Source organism: Magnolia sinica, chromosome 16 (assembly GCF_029962835.1).
Source record: "Magnolia sinica isolate HGM2019 chromosome 16, MsV1, whole genome shotgun sequence".
NCBI lineage: Eukaryota > Viridiplantae > Streptophyta > Magnoliopsida > Magnoliales > Magnoliaceae > Magnolia > Magnolia sinica.
In genome coordinates, this window is record NC_080588.1 from 70,616,030 (window position 1) to 70,632,509 (window position 16,480).

Sequence of the window (16,480 nt, forward strand, 5' to 3'; positions counted from 1 at the left end):
TATGTCTTTACTTGATTAGGATTCTTTTAACTACATTTTAAGATTTGTTTCAAGTTATTTAAAAATGCTCAACTCCTTTTTTTTTCTTTCAAAAGCTATCAATAAAAATTCTTAGTTCATAAGGGAAGCGGATTAGTTGGTGTACCACACACCAACAATATAGCTGGTGTATTGACAACAACAAGTTCTATGGGTTCCATTACTATGTATGTGTTATAGACAAACCATCCATCCATTTGACGAGCCCGTCTTAAGGCTTGAGATGAAAAATAAGACAGATCTAAAGATCAAGTGGACCACACTGCAAAAGGCAGTGGTGGATTTAACATTTACCATTGAAACCCTTTTGGGGGTCACGGAAATTTTGGATATATATGAAAATTGTTTTTCTTCTTAATCCAGGTATTTTTTTTATCTCATGAATAGATTGGATGAAAAATAAACGTTAGGGTGGGCCTTAGGAAATTTTCAACTGTGAAAATCATTATCCCCACTTTTATTTGTGTATTTTTGATGTGGTCCATTTGAGCTTTTGATATGATTCTCTAATGTTTTAAAATGATCTGGAAAAATGGATGAACGGTGTGGATATAATAAATACATCATTGTGGGACCATGTAACTTTGATCTCCTTTGAACTGTTCGTACAACTCAGAGCTCCAGGAGTGCTGACACGTATCTACACCACCTATATAGCTTGTGTGTGTGATACACCGGTCAATCCGCTTCCATTCAAAAGGGACGCGGATTGGCTGGTGTACCACACACCAGCTACATGGATGCTGTATATACGTGTCGTGTGAAGACGAGCGCGGACGCTCCAGAAGCTCCCAGTGATATGAACGGTTCAAAGGAGATCAAAGTTGCATGGCTCTAAAATGATGTACTTATTATATCCACACTGTTCATCCAGTTTTCGAGATCATTTTAGTGCATGATCCAAAAATTGAATCATATCCGAAGGTCAACTGGACCACACCACAAATAGTAGTGGGATAATGATTTTCACTCTTAAAACATTCGTAGGGCCCACCATAATGTTTATTTTCCATCAAATATGTTCGTAAGGTCAGAAAGACCTGGATGATGAGGAAAAAGAAATATCATATCGATCCAAAACTTCCGTGACCCCCCAAAAAGGATTTCAAAGGTAGAGGTTCAATCCCCTGCTGCTTTACGCAGTGTGGTCCAACTGATCTTTAGATATGTCTTATTTTTCCTATCAAGCCTTAAGACGAGCTCGTCAAATGGATGGACGGTTTGGATATAACATGTGGCTCATAATGAGACCCACAGGACTTACTAACGTCAATACACCCGCCAATCCGCTTGCCTTGTGAATTTAAGGCGTTTATTGATCAAAGGCAAACTCATCGCCTTCTTTCCGGTCAATCACACTCAAATGGAACGTTAATTTAGGGCCTGTTTGATTTTCATCGTTTCACCTGGAAACGGTAAATACCCTCCGTTTCACCTGTTTGAATATTCATGGGAATTTCATTTCTTGGAAACCGGTTCAAAAGTAACAGTGGCCTATGAATATCCGTGATGAGAAATTGATCACGGACGTTCCAATATGCGGTCCCTCCGTGTGGACCCCTCCATGTGGTATGTATTGGTTAGTGGTTACAATTAAATAAAAATTCAGTGAAGTGCAAAGCCCTATGCAAGGGATACCGCAGGCCATACCCAAAAATAATAGAATAGAGATTCAATGAGCGGCCCCTCATGTGAGGGGAGGAATAAATGTCTAGGATCCACGTGTCTTGCATATGTTATTAATCTGAGCCATTCAACAGCTTAATATTTGGTCCATGGCATGTTTACAGTGTAGCTTACTTTATGAATGGCTGCGATCACTAACACGTGTCTTGCACATTGTTTTGTACACGGTTTGGCTAGCGAAGCGGCTGCTGGCTACTGGTCTGTGGTCTGTGAGCTTCACCATGATGTGTGTTTTATACGGGCGTTCATTCATTTTTTCGAGATCATTTTAAGGCTTGAACAAAAAATGAGGCAAAAATAAATCTTAAGCAGACCACACCACAGGATAACAGTAGAGGCCCACAGTAATGTTGATTTGGCATCTAACCTGTTGATTAGATTATGCAGACTTAGATGAAGGTATTAAATATATATATATATATACAAATACAATCTTGATCTAAAACTTTTATGGGCCCCAGTAAGTTTCTAATGGTGGGCATTCAATCAACATTATTTTCTTCTATGAAATGACATGAAAAAAATGGATGGACGGAGTGGATAAACACACATAATAGTCGGGCCTACACTGCACCGACCATAGCCATTGACAACTGGCGGCATCACCAGCCAATCCGAGTCCCATTGTTTGATGACACGTAATCCACCCAATCTAAAGTCACGTCAGGCAATCTTAACCACCCAATTAAATAGATTATTCTGAGAATTTTTTAAAAGCAAAAGAAAACATTAATTAAGAAGAGAGCGAGACAGACAGACAGACGAGTCGGACAGAATATTGTGAATATGCCACGTGGGAAACAACATGCCATCCATCAGATGAGCCGCCTCGTGCTTCACCATGGAAACTTAAAAATTGGGGCTGGTTCAGAACTCACGTGGGCCAACATCTGATGAGCTGCCTCCTTCTTTACACTCGTATTTCCTCCTTTTATCTAAAAGTTTGAGAATTACAGCTTAAACATTTTACCGCATGGAAGATATTTGGGACACAAAATCTGTAGGGCTCACTATGATGTATAAGATTATATCCATGCCATCCATCCATTCCAACAGCTGATTTTAGGGCATGAGCCCAAAAGTGAGGCAGATGTAAAGCTCAAGTGAGCCACACCACATTAAAAAGTGAGAATTAAAAGTCTATTGTTGATAATTACTTGGGGGACAAAGAAATTTTGGATCAAGATGATTTTTTTGGTTTTTTCCTTTGTCCATGTCTGTATGATCTTATGAACAAGTCGGATGGAAAATAACATTAATGTGAGTTTTAGGAAGGCATTAATTTTTAATGGCTGAGATCCATTATAACCACTCTTTCATGTGGTGTGGTTCATTTAAGCGGTGGATTTGCTAATTTTTACACATGCCTTTAAATAAGCTTGTGGAACAGATGGACAGCATGAATATAACATATTCATCACAGTGCACCACATAATTTTATACACCTACAAATACAAGAAATTCAATTAAAAATTTTATAATTTTCAGGCAGCAATCTCTAAAAAAGAAACAAACATTTGTAAAAGGCAATAACGACCCCAATTGTAACAGGCTCTTAAAAATCATGTTGTTCTGAAGCTAAGGTGGACTACAGCACTTAAAGATATTTTTTAGGCAGATTTTACAGTTGAAATTTGTAACGATGTAATGTTTGGGATCAAGGTCTAACATGGGTGGCACACCTGATGGACAGGATTGATCTCATCACGTGTGGGCCCTACACATTTCAAATGTATGGTAATTATAATGACAGATGTGATGATTCCCATCTATTGATGAAAAGATCATAAATAACCATCTAAACGGTATCTATCAAATGTATGATTAAAGAGGTGTTCACCTGTCCAGAATCAATAGCCAAACTTAGATGGTTAAGATGATCCGACCGTGTGATTTTTGGTTTTGCTCCATCCATAACAGGGCCCACGATCTGGCAATCTGAATTGCTTTCCTCCGATGAAAAATAAGGCACGCAGGTGTAAGATGAAAGCTGCTCATCAGGCAATCCTAACGGCATAGATGCCGTGCCTAAAAAAACCAGGCCAATAGAATCATTATGTAGGCCGCACATGTGCAAAACGATGAAAATTTGACGTGTGGTTCAAATATGTACACGTGTGCCCGCCTGATGTTTATATTTACCTACTTCAGTTCAGATGCATGGAAGCTACAAGTGACTCGTAGGGCTGCATATCGAGCGAAGTTGAGTGACTTATCCATGTTTCTCTTGAAATCGAGCTCGGCTATTCAAGCTCTCAATTCCAATTCAGTCCTAACTCAATCTTCAAGTTTTTCAATTTGTAAATCATAATTTTCAAACAATTACATAAATAAATAAAAAATTAAATATTATATTTAGAGCTACCTTACTGTTGAGAGAGAGAATAAGATAGAAAGTGAGTCTGGTGGATGTGGGTCATGCGGCTAAGAAGCTGAGTCAGGCACTGACAAGTGGCTAAGTCGGGAGGAGAGAGACAGAGGGGGTTGCTTGAGTTAGGTTTGTAGAGGAAAAGGTTAAAAAATGAACAGACATGGTAAGACGAGGCCTTTAGGAATTTTTATTTTGATCGAGCCGATCCGAGCTCAAGCCAACCAAGCTTTAAATCGAGCTTCGAGTTGAGCTGAGTCAATTTCCACTCTACTCAACCTCAGCTCATTTTCAAACCAGCTAAATTATACGAAGCTTGGCTTACCCTAAGTCGTGGTTCAAACCTAGTCAAACAGAACTATATCGAGCCAAGCGAGCCAGCTTAGCTCATTTACAGCCCTACAAGTAAGGATTCCTGACTAGCCGTTCGGAATTTCCAGTCATCCAAAACGTGTGCTTCGTTTCCACATCAGAGGCAAGTCCCATCGAAACCGTGGATCTTGTGGGCCACCTCGTGTTGGCGCATAGAATACGTAGTAGAGATCCATGCTTGTAGCACACACGTGTTGTATATCCGGACCATGCCACATATCGGGCCTACAGTGACATACCATATACCAGAAATCAATGTAGTACACTAATCGAGTAAGCCAGCCAGGTGCGTTGAGAGTTTGATGTTGGCCTTGTCATGTTCACAATGTAAATATTTAACAAATGATCCAGATCTATGACACGTGTGCCATATGCATGGATCTCTGAACTTTAGGTGTGTATTGATCCAGGACTGAATTTTGAGTCCAAATACATACATAAGCCCAGATGGCAAACCCAGGTCTAGGACTAACAGCTACTAATATTATTTTTAGGCCAAAGCCTGCTCTCATGGTCATGAACTAACCTAAACCCAGCCCATTGCCACTTCTAAACTTTCAAGCAATTGCAATATGAAATAGCAGGTTAAGAAAAATATAGAAAAGGCCAGAGATTTTCAAAGGTAGGATATTCAAATCTGGGATTTTTTTTTTTTTTAATTAATATTTATAACTTGCCTATAATGAGGCCCATCAGATAGATAGCCTAGAATAGTTGAAAATGATACCACTTGGTACATCTTCTGCTCATTGTGGAAACTATACTTCCAAAGTTGGTTTGTTGAACTGGGTCTTACTGAGCACATACACCAACATGACACTTGATGGTTAGAGATCCACACAATTCATCAGGCCGGGTCCACTATGAGAGCATTCACTTGGCCAAAAGATCTGACCACTCATCTCATCGAGTGGGCCAATGTGTATGTGGAATCTGTGCTGAGCTAAATGGCCAATGGTGTAATATTCATCATACATATGCAACCCGGCACAATTCAGTGGTGGGTCCCTTTAAGAATGGTTAAGACCTTGGAGCCATTGACCAATTTTTTACAGGCTAGACGTTAGTGGTGTGTGTTGCCACTCGCCGATTGCTGCCACAGTCATGTGAGACCCACCCTATTAAGACCTTTCCTTGATGCTCGAATGACTCGCATCTATGAGAAATCAGGATCATTCATTCATTCATACAATTTAAGGGCAAGCCATGGTGTAAATATCACATGCTAGTCCAAGTCTTCGAGCTAACCCAACCAAGCAAGACATTGAATCTAAGTAGAGCTTTTGGGTTTTTGAACTATGCCCAGAACATTAAACAAAACAGTGAAGAGAAAGGAGGGTCACCATGATGTGGGACCCAAGAGTTGCAGAAAGAGATTTAGAGGTTCTATGTGAAGCACATGAGACTTTTGGATCTTGTATGTGAAAATACTGTTAACAGTTACCATACAAGCATTTCCAAGTAAGATTATACAGTGGATAAAAGCCAATTCTCACCTGCATACAAGTTACATGGAAGCAGAGACAGTGTTGTTATCTTTCCAGGCAATCAAACAGCAAGCCTTGAATGCAAGTCCAAGAACTAAAATTCAACCTGCATAAAGAGAGAACGAATAGCCTGGTGTAATCAGCTTCATCTTCTGAAATTGACCATCTAAAACTGATGAGTCAGAAAAAGATAGACGCTGACTTTTATATAATTACCTGAATATCATTATCTTTTATTCCATTTGTATCCTGAGGTATCTGATCCAATTGAAGAAACATCTAACCATGGCTTCTAGGATCGACAACCTGGTGCACCTTCCTAGCTTCAGCACTAGAGTACTGCCCTACAACCCTCGCATAAGGTATTGAAGCCTCCCCTTTTGCAAGGGCTTCCACATTTTCAAGCAGATACTTCCTTGGAAGCCTGCCCACCACATTGCCTTCTTCATTTCCATTTTTGTCCAAGAAAGCAAAATGGGGTATACCCTCAACGCCGAATTCATCGAGTTCCTGTTCCCACTTTGTGTTGTCGACATTCAGCATAACAAAATTCACGCGATCCCTAGAAAAATTATCCTTTGTTAAGTTCACAGCCAACAGCAAAATAGGATACATGGAAACCATCATTTATAAAATTGACTTTTCACATCTTAAAAAACATTTTGACTTCTGAAAACTCTGTGATCTTTTCAGGTGCCATGGAACACTTATTTGAGTTTTTTAATAAATCTATAACTTTAGAAACGGATCAGATAACTCTTTCAAAAGTACAATTCAAAAACTAATCATTATACTTTACATAAATAGTTAAACATGCTTAGTCAGTGGGAAAGAACAATGACGCCCCTTTAGCTGATTTGGAATTTCAGAAACGATGAGCTATTATATCATCAGAGCATAATTATTTAGCAGAATTTTGTATATTTCCACTGAGTTTGGGAAATAAGAAAACATACATTCACATGTTTCCCCCTGGTTATTCAAAAACACTAGAATCATGCACAGTTTGTAAAGAAGAACATGTTTAGACTTCTCATGGAGCAAAAAAAAAAAAAAAAACTTCTGCGTATGAAGAGGTGATCTGTTTGCCTCTAAAATTTTGAAGTACTGCAAGGATTTCAGACATTCGGGAAATCATTTAAGTCAAACTGCAGTGTTTTGTTTTTTTTTATTTTTCTTTCTTTTCTTTTCTTTTTCTGATCAAATTCAAGATCTTCAGAATATTATATTTCAAGAAAGAAATTCCGAGAAGAAAACCTTACTTGTATTGTTGCTTAACATTGTAGACATCAGGGGCTAATTCCCGACAAACTTCACACCAATCTGCATAAAATTCCACGACGGTGGGCATCCCATTTGAAAGAGCCTACACAACAGGGGAAACTGTAAACAACCATTACTTGGCAAAGCACATGCAGCTTACAGAATCTGGTAGTAAATTAGAAACATGTCTCATGAGAATTTTACCATACTTAGGGCTGACAATGGATATCCATTGTACCCGATTAACCAACGTCACATATCCAACCTGAATCAGATTTCGATATGGGATTTTTTACCTGATTACCCTGTCACCAGATTATCCTACTTCTAAGTTGGTCAGATACCGATATTATCATATCCATATCTGCTTACATTTACCGAAGGGCATTTTTGTGATTTACCCAAATAATAATATTCTTAACTAAAATGTTAAATAATAATAGTAATGGATTGGATGGGTAGATTTAGCAAACAGTAAGGCCCATCATACCAACAGTCTCGATCACCATACCGTGGGTCTTGGAATCCTGGGCCGCACTTGTATAAAATAGATGCATTAGGACATGGTGCATACAGGGAATTACGATATGGGATCTTTACTCAAACCTGCCCTCAAAACAGTTCCCCAAAAACAGCCTATTATTTCAGCTCTACACCATAGACCACATACAGCCCCCATCTCACCTAAGCCATCACTCTATTTCTATCCCAAACAGTACCAAACCCTACCCACCATTCAACCAGTAAACAACCCATAATTTACCATAAACCCAACCTTCCCATTTACCAAATCCAAAAATAAAAAATAAAATAAAACCCAACCCTATCAAAACCTTTCCATTCATGAACACAATAAGAGGGATGACTTACAATCGTAGGATGGCTACTGAACCTCAGGATAGGACTATATTGACCTAGCAGCAAGTGGTCGATTTGATCAAGAAATGGGTTGGACGATATGAAGCCTTATTTCATGACCAAAGTAGATACTCTTAAATGATAGATTACTATTCTTGAAGAAGCAAGAAAAGGAATTAATTCAGATCGTCAAATATTTATGGATGGCCTTGAGGGAGACCTAGAATTCCGGAATGTGAACCAAGTCATCCTAGCCAAAACAGTGATTTCCACGAGGAATACGATCCAACAACATTGCTAAATGCGGCTAGGAATAAGAAGAATGAACAACCCCCGATAGAATTATCAAAATTATCATAAATGGTGGCAAAATGTTTGCTCCACAAATCCTGCTAAGCATGTCAAGATTGAGATCCCATATTACAATCATAATTTGGATCCCAAGGTTTTCAATGACCGGCTAAAGTCAAATGAAGTAGTATTTCTGCTCGTATGAAATGGATAAAGCCATAAAGCTAATTTTGCTACCTTGTGGGCTTTCTTCTGTTTCCTTTTCTCTTTCCCTTTTTCTTCCCCGCCCCAGGGTGTGGGTTTCTCCTTTTTCTCTTGGCCTAAGTTTTGGGCCATTAGCCCTTTGGGATTAATAAAAAATTTGCTTATCTTCCCCCAAAAAATAAAAATAAAAATAAAAATAAATAAGGGCACGGTCCAAGACTAGTGGTACACTATCAAAGAAGACTTGTAATGTTGTAGCTTTTCTCCCGGAAGCAATTGGGAGGAAATAAAGGCAAGATTGAAGCGGACGTTTCTCCCATTGTATTGTGGGATGACTTCTTTCTAGGAGCACCTCACACTACGGCATGCAATCTGACTGTGGAGGAATACAAACAACATTATTATGAATTGGTGATCCGTTGCCACCTAATGGAAATGAAAAAGCAATAAGTGAAGCGTTATTACAATAGACTAAGGTTCAACATTCAAAGCAACAATGTGGACAAAGCATACCAAATGGCTCGAAAAGTATAAGCGTAGAAATTGGTGGCAAGATGCAATAGCCCTTAAGCCAAGAGCTATACACCCACCAACCCTACTGCCAGCAGCTTCATGGTGTATCCAAAGGCGTTTTGCACAATTTCCAAAAGAGGATAAGGTCATAGTACGACTCAAACCTAAGAGGTTTCTAACAGACTCTTACACCAAACTGTTTCCAAAAAGGGAAGTCCTTAAAATATTTTGAAGAAGCTAGATGATAATGTATACTTGATCAAGCATCCACCCGAAATGAAGATCAGCCCCATTTTCAATGTGGAAGACCTTATGTTTTATCTTGGACATCATGAAGATGAGAGCATGGAAGAACGCAGTATCCAAATACCCGAGGTACCGTGCCAATTCAAAGAAATCATTGTGCTAGACGATCAGATAGTTTCCACCTGCCAAGGAGAACATCAGAAGTGGAGCGCCAACTAAGATCCATCAGCACGTGGATCTCAGCAGACGATTTCAAGCGCATCAACCCAGAGCTCTATGAGGAGTACATGCCATTAACTCGACAAGGCTAAGTTTTTCCAAGCAGGGGGAATTGATGCAATCACTCCATATCCTGCACGTGCACACTCCACACGTTTACGCAAGAAAAGGCCCATTTCCTTTTTCAACTTGTTTTTAATTTCCTTTTTTTCATATTTCTATGTTAGGAAAAATATTCTATGCTAAGAAATAAGTATGATTAAATTTTCATGTTTAAGGGTGTTCTTCTTTTAAAGATCCTAACTAGCATGGAATTTTATTTTTAGATTCTTTAGATTATGCTAGAGATTTTCTCAAGGAGGAAACCTTATAAACATTCATGATAAATAAGGCATAGGCCCTTTAGAATAAGATAGTTAAATGATATTTCTTTGAGCAAATTCTCTTGTTTCTCTGTGGTATTGTGTTTTGGGGAGGGGGGTGACGGTAGTGGTCCCTAGTATAATAGTAGAGGACTGTTGAGCTTGCTCATAGTCATTGCACCTTTATCTTATGTGATTTGAACTTTCAATTTGGTACGTTAAACTTCATTGCAATCAGCTTCTTCCTTGTATCTAGTTGCACTATTTTTTCTTGTTGTGGGTGAATATCTATAGCAATGAGACTCCATGGAGAGAGCTACTCCACATAGTTGGATACCACATAGTTGGATACTATGGCCTTTGACAGACATGCCTAGGACCAAAGAGCCACAGTAGATCTATATCTTGAATGGACTTACCCAAACCTGGGCAGAAAAGCCTTGAACAAGAAACTAGATACGGTGCATCACATTAACCAAGTTGGGAATAAACCCACACAAAAACAGAAGTAACCAAGAGAGAGAAAATTAAATAGTAACATTCTAGAGAATTTTGAATTTCTGTCATCTGCAGGAAGCCCACAGTTGTAACTGTCAGCTTCCAAAAAGAATACAGATGGAACTGTTTCATAACCAAAATCCATGAGGGTCAGAAACTATGCAATCTTCAGCTCAAGTTGTGGGCTTAAGGGCGAAAAAATTACTAATTGAATGGGCAGCAAATGTTTCTTACCTTAGGGATTTTAATTTTCTGTTTCTAGGCTTGTAGCCTTTTTGGTTCTGCTATCGCAACAGCTCCCCCCTGTTCTCTCTCCTTCATTTTTTTATTCCAAAAAGAATACAGATGGAACTGTTTCATAACCAAAATCCATGAGGGTCAGAAACTATGCAATAACAGAAACATCAACACAATAAAATTTATCGGAAAGTCACTCTCAGCTACGATAATCTTCAAAGGACCTATGAACATGATTGAAAGTTCCCCAACCTTCCAAATTGACAGTGATGCCATATGCTTCTGTCTATCTGCTCCTATTTAATCATTACCGCATTCAATGACCAGAAAGGCCACAAAACAGCCACTAGTGCTTGTGATCAATGATTTTGAAACCACAAATTTCAGCTACAGAGTGCTTATGGACATGCAAATGCTTTCCATACTGACATTGTTACTGGAATAAATTAGGGATGAGATATAACATTGGGAGTTTTTGGCCTTCCTGTCAGAAAAGGAACAATCAGTAATCAAGAGGTGCAAAGCATCCTAACAGCCCACTTGATACCATGAGCCCCACCATGGATGGGGCAACAAAAAATTCTACTTAGAAAACCCTAGCCATCCAATCTTTGGCCTTTTTCACCAACTGTTGTACACATGTAGATGAAGAGTTAGAATATCATGATAAGGGAGATTTTGGGGTATCGTCATCATTGTAGGACATATCAGATTAAAGATCTAGATCACTAATTACGTAAACATGGGCCCTACCTATATTGACCAAACACACCTAGCCACAATATACATCCCAATGCATCAAGACCTTATAAATCCTCATTAAACAAAGTGATAAGAAAACCAATCAAAACTTACAGGGAGAGCAGAGAATGACAGACAGGCTGACCTCTTCATATGGTAAGGCAGCAGCAGATAGGTCCTTGAGAGAAACGCCAAACTCTAACCTTGACGATAGGAAAAGTCCCACAGCAGCTCCGGCAGATGCCACGGCAATCCGCCTATTGATGCTTTTATTTGGAAATTTAACCAATTCAACATTTTGAGTAGAAGTTGTAGTTTGCTCAACGTTATTATCTTTGGCCAAAACAGGCTCGACAGGTGGATCTTCCTGAGGCTGTGAAACACACACAACTGAAGCAAGTTATAAGGATTTACATGAGAACTGCACTGTCCTTGTTATACAGGACTAATAATTTTACAAGATCAGAAAGCCTCAGCGAATGTGTAGTTTGATGAGGCTCCCAATGACATATACACCAGACCATGACTTGGCAACCCATCTGATATGCCCACCGCTGAAGGGGGATGGCCAAAAAATCTCCCAGGTCAGAAGATCATAACCATTCGATCTTTTGGCCCTTTTCGGTTGCATGCTATCCACAGTTCCACTCTTTTCACTAAATGTCTATTTGTAGGCCACTGAATAAAGGGGGTTAGGATCTTCCAACCTGAGCTGTTTTTTGGGACATAACCTATCCGCAGTGACCCATCAGATTAATGATCCGGATAACCAAACCACAGGCCCCGTGTGTAAAGAATTGTGAAACAAACTATATGTTTGCTGATGGCCAAGACCCTATAATTCCTCATTAAATCAATAAACAGAATCAAACCAAGCAGTTTTCAATGAGCCACAGCAAGTTTAGAAATGCCACACTAACTCTTGATTAAACAGAAAAAGAGTTTGAATGACCCAATTATTACAATAAAACTAATTGTGGGATTGCATGTCAGGTTGCAGGGTGTCTTTGGGAGTACTGATAATGGAATCATGCCGCCGTCCATGATACTCAGTGCAGGTTCAGCCTTATCTCTACACATCAGCTGAGACTGAATGCATCAACCTAGGTTCTAAATATCAGTATAGGAAGGCATATCGGCCCAGCCAAAAAAACGATACAATTCAGGCATCGCATACTGATATCAGTTTGTACCGGACAATATCAGCCCGTATCGGTTGGAAGAAAAAAAAAAAAAAAGCCAAAGAATCAAGGAAGTATTAGGATAAAAAAAGAATAAATATTCAAAAATCAATCATTTTTTTAATTATTATTTTGGACATGCATATGATGGTGTATCGGACCATTCCTTGATGAGAATGTTGTCAATCGGTTTGACTTGTTGAAGGTTAACTAAATGGGCCCTAATTGAACACAAATCAAACATGATTTGGTAAACGAGGGCCCATTACATTAAAATACAACAAAAAGAATATGAAAATATCAAAAAGAAAGTGAAGGTTTACCCTTCTTTCTGATTTTTCCCAAAATGGACCACTTCGCTTTGATTGGTCAAATCTCATTCAAATTATTTGTTTTGATCCCAAAATAGGTCTAGATCTAACCTAAAATGAGTTTTTTAGCTTCTTCCATGGTTTAAATTGAAAAGAAGAAGAAGAAGAGGAAACATGAGTGAAATTTTGAAAAAAAAAAATAATAATCAAAATCAGGCTTTTATGGGCGTATTGGCCTGTATTGGTCGTATCAACCCCATATCAGACGATACAGGTCAGTTTTTTTCATATTGGGTCGATACAGCCCCATATCGCATATCATCCCGTGCCGATACAGATACGATACCACCGTATTGGTTGATACGATATCTATATTCATATCCATGACATCTACACATCTAAAAGAAATCCGGTGCCTTTCTGGAGATTAGAGGCATGACCCCATCTAAAACATGAGTTCATTTTGCATTTGTCAAAACTTAGGATCCATCATGTGCCATGACCCACTGGGATCTACATGTTGAGCGGTCTGAAGATCAAAACAGTCTGTGTTGACTCCATGCCATCCACGCCACAGTAAGAAACTTACACAGATTGGATGACTGTGACCACCACTATCTGTGGATGGATGTGGAAGAATGAAAAGAAATTTTTTAATGGCTCACATTCAATTCTAAAAATCAAAGGTTAGAATCATCACTGAAGAGAGATTAAGGGCAAATAGCTTATCAATGGTGCTAACGAGAATATGGACAGTTCAAATCCTCAAACCATCTCAGTGTGTGGGCCTCAGTGGGTGGCGAATCGCACTGGATCCTGAGTTGAGGCAAATCAAATTCCTAAAAACTATCCAACCCCAAAATCCCCACATACTTCTTCTCTTCCATTTTCTGCTCTCGATAAGCGTTTGGTTGAACCAAGTATCATAATATTTCATGATTAATCAGTCTAATTCGGTGGAAAATATCATAATATTTCATTATATTTAGTGCAAGCAAACACACCCAAAATGAAAACTGCATGTAAAAGAAACAAATGAACAGATGCAAAACAACTCCAGTGCCCCACCTAAAGGAAGCCTCACCATGATGTGGGGGCCCACCCTGATGTCCGTGTGACATCCACTCCATCCATCAGTTTCACCAGCTCATTTTAACGCACGAGTCTAAAAATGAGAGAGATCCAAAACATCAGTGAGGCACGCCATAGGAAATAGTTGGGATTGAACGCCTAATATTGAAACCTTCGTGGGGCCATAGAAGTTCGCGATCTGGGTAATAGTCCCACCAGTGGGAGTAACCTTATGAACGGCTTGGATGGCGCATAAACATCACGGTGGGCCCCGTGAATGTATCAACAGTGGGTGTTTTCATCCGCACCGTTTCCCGTTGTGTGGCCCACTTTTAGATTTGACTCTGTCTCGTTTCTGGGCCGGTGTCCTAACTTGAGCTGGAGAAACAGATGGACGGATTGGAATTCTCACGGACATCGCAGTGGGCCCCACAGAGCTTCCGCCTGCCGGGGCTCCATGTAGGCGGGGCACAGGAAAGTGGCGTCCACAGAGAACAGAGCAGATTTCTACGACAACCACCATAACGAATAAACGAAAAATTACAGGTTTATGGATCCAAAAATCCCAAATGTATCAAAAGCAGTCATCCGAACAAAATCTAATCTGATGGGGTTTTATCAATCAAGAGAAGAAGAAAACAAATGGGGTTTTGAAGTATTGAAAGATAAACATGTATTATAACTAGACTTTGAAGGAGATAGAGAGAAAGATAGATAGGATAACGATCGAACCGTTGTGGGAGACTCGGTCTGGTTGGGATTCGTCTGGCAATATAACCTGGGAAAGGAACGAGTTCCGATCTGGAATCGGAGAGAAGGCCGGAGAAAGGGAAGAGGATTGGATGGCTGGAAATACGGTGCGATTTCGGGCAGGCCGAGTCCGATCGGGTTGGATGCTACGCGCGCCATCGATGAAATGTATGGCACTAGTCTCTTGCGTTGGATACTTGTATTGTATTTGTATTTGATTTATCACCCTTTTGACTTAAAAGGGCCGCGAATTTCCGCCGGTGCAACAAAACCCCTGTGGTGGGACCCAAGTGTATTTGTGTCATCCGTTCGGTTTATCAGTTTCGTCGAATAATGTTAGGGAAGCGGATACAAAACTTAAATGGGCCACACCACATGAAAACATGAATACGGAGACTCGCCGTACTGAATTTTTAGGCTCGCTTATTTATTTATTTATTTATTTTAAACATGCACACACACTCTTGCGGTAGTGTAATTTCACCACCTATGGGTACTCGAACCCTTGATGGTCTGCGTATTTCCAAGTCTGGAATTTCACCGCCTATGGGTACTCGTAAGCAGCGAGACTCGCTACTAAGGTGACGTCACCAAGTTTTGTGGGACCCACCATGATGTATGTATTGTGAGCACACCATCCATCCACTTGGAGATATCATTTTAAGGCATGAGACAGAGAATGAGTGAGATCCAAACCTGGAGTGGATCCCACCAGATAAAACAGTGAGAAGAGAAGAGTGACGCCCACTGTTGAAACGTTTATCTGAGATCCAACGTGCTCATAAGTTAAGACAGATATAAAAGAACGTAAAACACAAATTTCAGCTTGATCGAAAACTTTTGTCCCTCTTGGAAATTTTTAACGGTGAACGGCACTCTCTCCACTGTTTTCTGTTGTGGGGTCCACTGGAGATTTGGATCTAACTCATTATTTGGCTCATACACTAAATTTATATCACCAAATGGATGGACAGTGTGGATACAACACATACATCATTGTGGGTCTCACATAACTTGAAGACGTCACTTCAGTAGCGATTCTCGCTAATCAAACCTGTAAGTAGCTAATTGCGTCCCCTGTGAGTCCACCACCGGAACACGAGTAAGGACCCGGCTCACTTCCTCACACGATATGACTGAACTAATGGATAAAGTAGATTTCACACCGGAGCATCTTCAATGGATCCCTGGCTATGAGGCCCACCGTAGTGTATGTGGCTTACATCTAAGCCATCCATCCGTTTTGATAGTTCAGTTTTGGACGTGATCCCAAAAATGAAGCAGATCCCAACACAAGAAACTGTGCTAATTGAATATCCACCGTTTTATTTATTTTTTGGAAGCCACTGGACGTATAACCTGTTGATAACGTCACAAAGACATGGATGAAGGGACCAGACAAATATAAGCTTGATCCAAAACTATTGTGGCCAATAAGAATTTTTAATGGTCAATCACCATTTGTGGTCCACTTGAGATTTAGATTTACTTCATTTTTGGGATTATGATCTAAAATGATATGCCAAAACAGATGGGTGGCGTGGATGTAACGTAAATATATCATGGTGGGTTCTATAATGACCTCAGTGGATCTGAAGCGTTAAGCGCCACTGTCCCATAGACATTTTAGTGGGCCACAGAGAGATTTTGGTTGCGCGCAAAGAGTTTATTCCAAACACCTCTTACAAAAGGAGCTATTGGAAAATAAGCTCATTCTTCTTTCTTTTATTTTATATGTGTGGACTCCACCACGATGTACGGATCATATCTGGCCCGTCCATAA

The 16,480-nt window shown here is 39.7% G+C and overlaps 1 protein-coding gene across 1 annotated transcript; it reads right to left on the reverse strand.

Annotated features, from left to right (window-relative positions):
• Window positions 1-5,856: 5,856 nt before the first annotated feature.
• On the reverse strand, window positions 5,857-14,909 carry LOC131229216 (thioredoxin-like protein HCF164, chloroplastic). Its single transcript, XM_058225109.1, has 5 exons — window positions 14,680-14,909; window positions 11,530-11,757; window positions 7,215-7,318; window positions 6,169-6,514; window positions 5,857-6,058 (listed from the first exon to the last, which is right to left on the reverse strand). Exons 1-4 carry the CDS (start codon window positions 14,854-14,856, stop codon window positions 6,232-6,234), a joined length of 792 nt encoding a protein of 263 aa, XP_058081092.1. The 5' UTR covers window positions 14,857-14,909; the 3' UTR covers window positions 5,857-6,058; window positions 6,169-6,231.
• Window positions 14,910-16,480: the final 1,571 nt, after the last annotated feature.